The following is an 11,401-nucleotide window of genomic DNA, read 5'->3' on the forward strand; positions in this document are numbered from 1 at the left end:
GGAGCGGAGAGTATCAATTTTGGTTTTGAAGAGGAGGCCAGGTCTTCAGCGCAGAGGTCAGTGATGGGTGTCTGAACTTTGGGCTTAAAGTGAATGTACCATCAGGCCTTGGCTGAAGCGCTGGAGGCGGACCGACCCACCCCCAGTGGGAGGAAACCCCCGCCCCTCTATGACCCTGCTCCATTAGAATCAATAGAGCTGTATCATCGAGGGGCGGGGGTTTCCTCCCACTGGGGGTTGGTCGATCCGCCTCCAGTGCTTCAGCCCGGGCCTGATGGTATATTCACTTTAAGAAGAGAGTTAAAGGTGTTGAAAAGGCGCTTTGGATTGTTTGAGAGTGAAGATGAGAGAGGTAAAGTAAGCCTGTTTGGTGAGGTGAAGGGCCGAGTAGTAAGATTTGAGGGTGAATTTGTAGTGAATGAAATCTGCTGAGGTTCTAGATTTCCTCCACAGACATTCAGCCGTCCTAGAGCACCGATGGATGTTGTTTGCACGGACATCAAACAAATAATGATAATTATTCCCAGATGTCTTTTGCAAACAACAGACGGTATTTTTTTAGTTTTTTTTACACATTTTCTCACCGTCTTTACTATTAAATTCAATGGACTTTTCAGTTAAAGGGAACCAATCACACACAAATTGGCCATAAAGATAAGGAAACGTGCTGGTACATCAGCCAGCACGCTTCCTAACCATCCCCCTGTCCCCTCCGTCCCATGAACATTCAGCCCGCAAAGTTAGTTTAATAGTGTCCCGCGCTGTATGCAAATTACCATGTAAGTAGTCAAGGTGGGCAGGCGGCTGGTCAAGTAGTCCCGGTGGGCGGGGGCTTCGTCATGTAGTCACAGGCTCCTGGGCCGCCTCCGGTGCTGTAATCACGCCCCTCCGGGCGTGTTGTAAAGCGGCTCCTGGTGACGTCACTCGGGGGGGCCGGCATTGCACGTCGGCCACGCCGACGTCTTTACTAAGCTGCACATGCGCAGTGCAGCCTGAGAAGACGCTGCTGTACTGCGCTTGCGCGGCGTAGTATAGCAGCGGCTTCACCCACTGTACTGCGCACGCGCAGCTTAGTAAAGACGTCGGCGTGGCCGACGTGCAATGCCGGCCCCCCCCGAGTGACGTCACCAGGAGCCGCTTTACAACACGCCCGGAGGGGCGTGATTACAGCACCGGAGGCGGCCCAGGAGCCTGTGACTACATGACGAAGCCCCCGCCCACCGGGACTACTTGACCAGCCGCCCGCCCACCTTGACTACTTACATGGTAATTTGCATACAGCGCGGGACACTATTAAACTAACTTTGCGGGCTGAATGTTCATGGGACGGAGGGGACAGGGGGATGGTTAGGAAGCGTGCTGGCTGATGTACCAGCACGTTTCCTTATCTTTATGGCCAATTTGTGTGTGATTGGTTCCCTTTAAAGACACACACTGACCTAGAATAAATACATCATTAGCCATCATAGCACTGACAGGCGACCAAACTGCAAAATAACTGGTGTCATTTAAAAAAAAAAAATAAACAGGAAAAAAAAGTAGTGGGAACATAGCCAAAGCCTGCCAGGGACTTGTTTACATCAGCCGTCTTAGAAGGGAGCGGGGAGACAGAGAGAAAAGCTCATACTCAGATTTTTGTGTCTTTAGCAGAAAGCAGCAGTTTAGAACTGGGGCAAGGAGACTGAATAGATAATAACAAGTATGGAAAGAATTGTTAGTCTCACCATAGGCAGCAACATATGAAAAGTTATGTTTGAGCGGAATACCCCTTTATGTCTAAGTTACTATAGTATAGATATATATTACACACATACAGCTCAGCTACATGTACATTACACATATACAGCTCAGCTACATGTACATTACACACATACAGCTCAGCTACATGTACATTACACATATACAGCTCAGCTACATGTACATTACACACACATACAGCTCAGCTACATGTACATTACACACACATACAGCTCAGCTACATGTACATTACACACATATATACAGCTCAGCTACATGTACATTACACACATATAAAGCTCAGCTACATGTACATTACACACATACAGCTCAGCTACATGTACATTACACACATACAGCTCAGCTACATGTACATTACACATATACAGCTCAGCTACATGTAAATTACACACATATACAGCTCAGCTACATGTACATTACACACATATACAGCTCAGCTACATGTACATTACACACATACAGCTCAGCTACATGTACATTACACATATACAGCTCAGCTACATGTACATTACACACATATACAGCTCCGCTACATGTACATTACACACATATACAGCTCAGCTACATGTACATTACACACATATACAGCTCAGCTACATGTACATTACACATATACAGCTCAGCTACATGTACATTACACATATACAGCTCAGCTACATGTACATTACACATATACAGCTCAGCTACATTACACATATACAGCTGAGCTACATGTAGATTACACATATACAGCTCAGCTACATTACACACATACAGCTCAGCTACATGTACATTACACATATACAGCTGAGCTACATGTACATTAAACATATATACAGCTCAGCTACATGTACATTACACACATACAGCTCAGCTACATGTACATTACACATATACAGCTCAGCTACATGTACATTACACACATACAGCTCAGCTACATGTACATTACACACATACAGCTCAGCTACATGTACATTACACATATACAGCTCAGCTACATGTACATTACACACATATACAGCTCAGCTACATGTACATTACACACATACAGCTCAGCTACATGTACATTACACACATACAGCTCAGCTACATGTACATTACACACATACAGCTCAGCTACATGTACATTACACACATATACAGCTCAGCTACATGTACATTACACATATACAGCTCAGCTACATGTACATTACACATACACAGCTCTGCTCCATGTACATTACACACATACAGCTCAGCTACATGTACATTACACATATACAGCTGAGCTACATGTACATTAAACATATATACAGCTCAGCTACATGTACATTACACACATACAGCTCAGCTACATGTACATTACACATATACAGCTCAGCTACATGTACATTACACACATACAGCTCAGCTACATGTACATTACACACATACAGCTCAGCTACATGTACATTACACATATACAGCTCAGCTACATGTACATTACACACATATACAGCTCAGCTACATGTACATTACACACATACAGCTCAGCTACATGTACATTACACACATACAGCTCAGCTACATGTACATTACACACATACAGCTCAGCTACATGTACATTACACACATATACAGCTCAGCTACATGTACATTACACATATACAGCTCAGCTACATGTACATTACACATACACAGCTCTGCTCCATGTACATTACACACATACAGCTCAGCTACATGTACATTACACACATACAGCTCAGCTACATGTACATTACACACATACAGCTCAGCTACATGTACATTACACACATACAGCTCAGCTACATGTACATTACACACATATACAGCTCAGCTACATGTACATTACACACATACAGCTCAGATACATGTACGTTACACATATACAGCTCAGCTACATGTACATTACACACATACAGCTCAGCTACATGTACATTACACATATACAGCTCAGCTACATGTACATTACACATATACAGCTCAGCTACATGTACATTACACATATACAGCTCAGCTACATGTACATTACACATACACAGCTCTGCTCCATGTACATTACACACATATACAGCTCAGCTACATGTACATTACACATATACAGCTCAGCTACATGTACATTACACACATACAGCTCAGCTACATGTACATTACACATATACAGCTCAGCTACATGTACATTACACATATACAGCTCAGCTACATGTACATTACACACATATACAGCTCAGCTACATGTACATTACACACATACAGCTCAGCTACATGTACATTACACACATACAGCTCAGCTACATGTACATTACACACATACAGCTCAGCTACATGTACATTACACACATATACAGCTCAGCTACATGTACATTACACACATACAGCTCAGCTACATGTACATTACACACATACAGCTCAGCTACATGTACATTACACATATACAGCTCAGCTACATGTACATTACACATATACAGCTCAACTACATGTACATTACACACATATACAGCTCAGCTACATGTACATTACACACATACAGCTCAGCTACATGTACATTACACACATACAGCTCAGCTACATGTACATTACACACACACAGCTCTGCTGCATACACATCACTTCAGCTCATCCAGCACAGCAGAGTCCTGCATACACTGAGCAGCAGCCCCTGATCATGTGACTCCTCCTCCTCCATGTGACTGATCACATGACTGTGACATCATGGCAGGTCCTGGAAGCACACGACTCCTGTACAGCTCTGCAGGCGACTTCCTGACTTATCAGCTGCTGCTGGACTGTCCCGCCCGCTCCCTGCCCACAGTATGTACTAATGCTGGGTCACTGCTCACCTCTTGTACTTTTTATTCACCTTCGTTATTATACATTGTATCCTCTACTTTCTATTCATCTCTCCAGGATCCTCTGCTGATATCTTCTATATAAGAGACCGACCCATCAACCATGGAGAGAGACAGAGACAAGATGGCCGAGAGGATAATAACCCTCACCCTACACATACTCTTCCTGCTTACTGGGGAGGTGAGGGATTCTGGGAGTGATGTCATCATGACATCATTCTTATCTATGGAATAACAGATGGATAGGACTGGGGAGGTGAGGGATTCTGGGAGTGATGTCATCATGACATCATTCTTATCTATGGAATAACAGATGGATAGGACTGGAGAGGTGAGGGATTCTGGGAGTGATGTCATCATGACATCATTCTTATCTATGGAATAACAGATGGATAGGACTGGAGAGGTGAGGGATTCTGGGAGTGATGTCATCATGACATCATTCTTATCTATGGAATAACAGATGGATAGGACTGGAGAGGTGAGGGATTCTTGGAATGAATGGAGTGATAGTAATGTGTCTCTCCATACATAGGATTACACAGTAGTGAAGAAGTCCTCTAGTGGGCGCTGTGGGGCCCCTGGGTGTGAAGGATGGGGAAGAACCCTGAGCCCAATCCCGGGGCCCCTGATACATGAGGAAATGGAGGAAGAGAAGATCCTAGAAGTCACCAACAAGATGGTGGAGCTGCTGAGTGGAGAGGTGAGACTGTGGCTGCTGGGAATGCTGGGACATTATACAGTAACACCACTGGAGGGGTGGGGGGGATGACTGTGTGATCATTGTGTGTGTCAGGTTCCTATAAGGTGTCAGGACGTGGCGGTCTATTTCTCCATGGAGGAGTGGGAGTATGTAGAAGGACACAAGGATCAGTACAAGGATGTGATGCTGGAGGATCAGCAGCCCCTCCCATCAGCAGGTAATAGACAGGACTATATACACACCTCCTCTCTGTATTATCTGGATGGAAAGAATGAATTCAGTCTCTGTATGTGTTCCCTCCAGTCAGATCCAGTAAGAGAACAGCACCAGAGAGATGTCCCCGTCCTCTTCTCCCACAGGATCAGGATCAGGTAGATGGAGATGTTCCCTATGATCTGTACATCCCACCTGACTTCTCCTACTGTCTGATGACTTTTACAATATTTCTCTCACATCTTATGAATCAGGGGGAAGATCTAATTGAGATCAATGCTACAGATATGACTGTAAAAGAAGAAGAGACAGATGTGAGCAGTGATGAGCAGTATAAGGAGAACATCACTACAGGGAAGGATCTGAACCATAATATTGCTATGGACGAGATAGTAAAAGAAGAAGAAGAGGAGACAGATGACAGCAGTGATGAGCAGTATAAGGAGGAAATTAATACAGAGAAGAATCTGAGCCATAATATTGCGATGGACAAGATAATAATAAAAGAAGAAGAGGAGACAGATGACAGCAGTGATGAGCAGTATAAGGAGGACATCACTACAGGTAACCGCCCAGGTGAGTAGTGACCACTAAATGCAGAGAACAGTCACACATTCTCCTCAGTCTCCGGCTGTAACTATTCTGTGTGGAATATTATAAGTTCTGTGTCCTGTCAGTTTTCCAGCTATATAATCATTCAGCCTAAATTCTAATATACAGCACAGTCCCAGCGGACAATATATCACTATCAGTCTCATGCTGCTGCATCTATAGTGACTGTCCTCATCTTACAGCGTACCTGTTGTGATTTTTTTAACTCATTTTATTGACAAGTAAAGGCAGAATAATAAAGCATACAGTACAGTAAACATCTAAAGGTGATTCCAACATGACATATACAGTGATTTGCAATAAATTAGAATATCAACAAAAAGGTTTTTTTCAGTAACTCAATTCAAAAAGTGACCTCATATATTCTATAGAATCATTACATACAGAGTGAACTTTTTCAAGCGTTTATTTCTGTTAAAGTTCATGATTATGGATTACAGCCAAGAAAAACCCAAAAGTTAGTATTTAATGTAATGTATGTAATGACTCTATGGAATATATGAGGTCACTTTTTGAATTGAATTACTGAAAAGAAAAAAAACCTTTTTGATGATATTCTAATTTATTGCAAACCGCTGTAGCATCAGTGGTTCCAGATATATGATGGTCAGAAAACAACCAAGTTGCAATAATACAGTATAAATTGTACAACATTAAGCTGCTCCTCACTCCAGCAGTGCAGGCCGGTACATGAAACATTTTTAAAGAAATCGAAAGGGGATGTGATCACAAGCAGTTATATAATATACTCACTTTTATTTATTTATTTTGTTTATTTTGTATAATTATATAGTTACATCAGTGTTATACATCCGGCCGAGCTGTGCTCCATGTTCCCTTCGTGTCGATATTTGTTCTTTTCTTTGTTCAAAAAGAGACCAAACAGAGAAAGTCCCAGCGCTCACAGACATGGCTCGGTAATGACTGACAGTGATGTTCAGTGAGAACTAAAATGCTTTGGCGCTAATTCTCACCCCCCCCCCCCCCCCCCCAAACACTCCTCTCTCTCTTATTAAGTTGTGATCTGCCCCCAATAACGCCATGTTGGTTGGGGTCCAGCAGGTTATTGGTATGTACGGGGTCAGTAGTCCTATTTTTTAACTACTATCTACAGTATATGCTGATGACAGCCGGCTATACTTCTCTTCCCGTGACATTATCACTGTCTCTCTGTTCTCTCTAATACTGTGACCTCCCTGTTTCTCAAACTTGATCCTTCTAAAATGGAACTTCTTGTATTCCCTCCCTCTAACCAACCCAATTCCGACATCTCCCTCTTACTCTGTGGTACTAGCATCACTCCTGTTTATCAAGCTCCATGTCTGGGGGTTATGCTGGACTCAGATCTATCTCTTACTCCCTATATCCAAGCTCTTGCAGCTCCTGTCACCTACATCTCAGAAACCTCCCCAGAATCCGCCTTTTTCCCCCCGCTGACACAGCTCAGACTTACTGTCGCCCTGATCTTTTCTCGTCTTGACTACTGTAACTCCCTACTAATCGCTCTTCCTTTTTCTAAGCTCTCCGCTCTCCAGTCTATCCTGAATGCAGCAGCCAGGCTCATCTTCCTCTCCAGCCGTTACACTGATGTCTCCCCCTGTACCAGTCACTCTCACCCATAAAGCTCTCCACAACTCTGCCCCTCCATTCTTCTCCTCCCTCATCTCCACCTCCGATCCTACCTGCGCTCTACGTTCTGCTAATGATCTTACACCAATGTCTTCCATAATCAGAACCTCTCACTCCGGCCTCCAGGACTTCTCTCGTGCTGCACCACTTCTCTGGAATTCATTACCCAAAGACCTCAGACTCATTTCCAACACCCACAGTGTCAGACATGTCCTGAAGACTCATCTCCTCAGGCTTATAACATTCCCTAATCTTGTCTTCCCTCTGCTATCCCCTCGCCTTCTACCCTATATCTCCTCTTGTTCCATGTATGTATTCCCTGTACTCAGACATTGGCCGGTGACTGGCTCACCCAACACTTATCGCCACTTTCTGACTATGTATAATGGCTGGACCATCGGCAAATAAAGCACTTGTTGCGTCTTGTTCCCCCCCCCCCCCCCCCCCCAGTCCTCCTAGTCTGTAAGTTCTTGCAAGCAGGTCTCTCACTCCCTTTGTATCTGTTTTTATATATTTTAATTATTTAATTCTATAATATTTAAATGTAACCTCTGTATTGTGTGTGTAAAAAAAAAAAAAGCTTCAGAACCTGTTGGCGCTATACAAATAAATATTGTTATATTTACATTTTTTCAATTTGGAAAGAGTTTGTTATTTTTCCTACTAAGGACGTCATCTCCCCGGCCTCCAGCTTTTAGATTCTTCTCCCTGACACTTCCTGTGGATGGGAACAGATCTGATCATTCTTATTATGTTACATAAAAAAGAGTAACTTTCCATGTCTGCAATATGTTTAAGCTTCTATTACTGGGAAATCAGAGAAATGGTGTTTTCTCCTTTGCAGATGATTCTACCAGGAGCTCAGGGGGACATCAGATCTCCTCAGAGGATCATATCACACAAGATACATATGAGGAGCCGTCCACTATCCCAGATACACCCTCAGCCCCTCACAGCAAAGATCTCTCATCTCATCCTGTTATACAAGTCCCATCTTCTGCTCCATCACAGCAAGCTGACATTTACAGAGAAGACGATGAACAGCAAAGAGAAAATACAGGAAAGACTCAGGTTTCAGATTTACAACATGAAAAATATCTTACAAGGAAGAAGCCATTTTCATGTTCAGAATGTGGTAAATGTTATATTTCTAAATCATCTCTTGGTCAGCATCAGAAAACTCACACAGGGGAGAAGCCATTTTTATGTTTGAAATGTGGGAAGTGTTTTTATCAGAAATCAGATCTTGTTGTGCATCAGAGAACTCACACAGGGGAGAAACCATTTCCATGTTCACAATGTGGCAAATGTTATGCTGGGAAAACAGGTCTTGTAATCCATCAAAGAAATCACACAGGGGAGAAGCCATATTCATGTTCGGAATGTAAAAAATGTTTTATTGAGAAATCACAGCTTGTTGTGCATCTGAGAACTCACAGAGGGGAGAAGCCATTTTCATGTTCGCAATGTGAGAAATGTTTTAATCGGAAAAGAGACCTTGTTACACATCGGAGAACTCACACAGGGGAGAAGCCGGTTTCATGTTCGGAATGTAAAAAAGTTTTTCATTGGAAAGCCGACCTTGTTGTGCATCAGAGAACTCACACAGGGGAGAAGCCATTTTCTTGTTCAGAATGTGGGAAATGTTTTAATCGGAAATCACAACTTGTAAGTCATTTGAGAACTCACACAGGGGAGAAGCCATTTTCATGTTCGGAATGTGGGAAATGTTTTGCTCAGAAAGGAAATCTTGTACAGCATCTGAAAACTCACACAGTGGAGAAGCCCTTTTTATGTTCATAGTGTGGGAAATGTTTTAATTGAAAAAAGAAAAGGGAGAAGCCATTATCTTGTTCACAATGAGGTAAATAAATCTAAAGAATTCTAAATGATTATGAAGGAAAATCTAGTAAAATAGTTCAGTGTATAGTATTAGTAACTGTACTCACTGCACTTACTGACAGCAGCTCCCTGTGTACCCCATAGAGCTATAATCAGCCTCTCCTCCTACAGCCTGTGCCGTCCTGCTTTGTGGTGATTCTGTCCATAAGATGGCCGTGCCCATGCCCCTCACCCAGTGTCCTCCATAGGTATATACACGCTTTAGTAGGCCAAATAACACATTTTGAACACTATAAGACACATAGAGGATGGAAGTAATAGAGAGGAGCAGCTGGAGGGGAAAGAGGATAGAAGTGAGAAGTGTTGTGTGCAGGAGATGGTGTCATACTACCTGCTGGACCTTTATTCCATTCATCATATCCAAACAGTGACTACAAACATAAGGGAACAATCCTAAAGCCTGGATAAAAAAGAATAATCCTATCAACATAAACTGCTTAAAAAATACAGTGACCCCTCAGATAACCCCTCCTAGACCTGAGTGAATTAAATCTTCTCAGTGATACTTTGTTCTGTACAAAGCTGAATGTGCTGACAACAAAATCCCACAAAAAGATGGCGGATGTTCTCCTGAGGGATCTCCTCCCAGACCTGGACTAAAGGATCCGCCAACTCCTGGACAGTCTGTGCTGCAACGTGACGTTGGTGGATGGAGGAGACATGATGTTCCAGATTTGGTCAATGGGATTCAGGTTTGGGGAACGGGCGGCCAGTCCATAGCGTCACTGCCTCCATCTTGTAGGAACTGCTGACACCCTCCAGCCACATGAGGTCTAGCAATGTCCTGCATTAGGAGATACCCAGGGCCAACCGCACCAGCATATGGTCTCACAAGGGCTCTGAGGATCTCATCTCGGTGCCTAATGGCAGTCAGGCTACCTCTGGCAGCACATGGAGGACTGTGCGTCCCCCCAAAGACATGCTCCCCCACACCATTACTGAACCACTGCCAAATCGTTCAAGGATGTTGCAGGCAGCAGATCGCTCTCCACTGCGTCTCCAGACTCTGTCACGTCTGTCACATGTGCTCAGTGTGAACCTGCTCTCATCTGTGAGGAGCACAGGGGGCGCCAGTGGTGAATCTGCCAATCCTGCTGTTCTCTGGTAAATGCCAAGAATCCTGCACGGTGTTGGACTGTGAGCACAACCCCCATCTGTGGACGTCGGTCCCTCATACCATCCTCATGGAGTCGGTTTCTAACCATTTGTGCAGACACATGCACATTAGTGGCTGCTGGAGGTCATTCTGCAGGGCTCTGGCAGAGCTCCTCCTGTTCCTCCTTGCACGGAGGCGGAGGTAGCGGTCCTGCTGCTGGGTTGTGGTGGGATTTTGTTGTCAAGAGATTCAACTTTGTACAGAACAAAGTATTCAATGAAAATATTTCATTCACTTGGATCTGTGTGTTATTTGAGTGTTCCCTTTATTTTTGTGAGCAGTGTAATAAACCGATGTGAACAGAGTGATGGCCTCATGTCCTTAATGGTAGAAAATCTTTGTCAGGGATCCACGACTCAAGCCCGGCCGTCCCGTGACTAGGAGGAGGGGAAACCTAACGTAAAGGGGGGAAAGGACCAAGCCAAAGACCAAAAGGGGGGAGAAGAAAAGAGAAGAAGTTTGGAGGGGTTTGGGAACTCTGGGCTCTCCGGGTTGCGCTAGACCTACAGGTCAATTCACCTCCCGCACTCATGCGTTTATGCCCTCCCGTGCCGTAACTTGAGCGTAAATCGCCACCTGCCGCCTTCTGCACACCCAGGCACCAGACACCCTTTTTGCCAC

The 11,401-nt window shown here is 43.9% G+C and overlaps 1 protein-coding gene across 1 annotated transcript; it reads left to right on the forward strand.

The window, feature by feature from the left end:
* Nucleotides 1–8,434: 8,434 nt before the first annotated feature.
* LOC138786796 (zinc finger protein OZF-like) lies at nt 8,435–11,070 on the forward strand. The gene has a single exon (XM_069963855.1). The coding sequence runs from the start codon at nt 8,512–8,514 to the stop codon at nt 9,523–9,525; it is 1,014 nt and encodes a 337-aa protein (XP_069819956.1). The 5' UTR covers nt 8,435–8,511; the 3' UTR covers nt 9,526–11,070.
* Nucleotides 11,071–11,401: the final 331 nt, after the last annotated feature.

This window comes from Dendropsophus ebraccatus, chromosome 3, assembly GCF_027789765.1.
Source record: "Dendropsophus ebraccatus isolate aDenEbr1 chromosome 3, aDenEbr1.pat, whole genome shotgun sequence".
Lineage (NCBI taxonomy): Eukaryota > Metazoa > Chordata > Amphibia > Anura > Hylidae > Dendropsophus > Dendropsophus ebraccatus.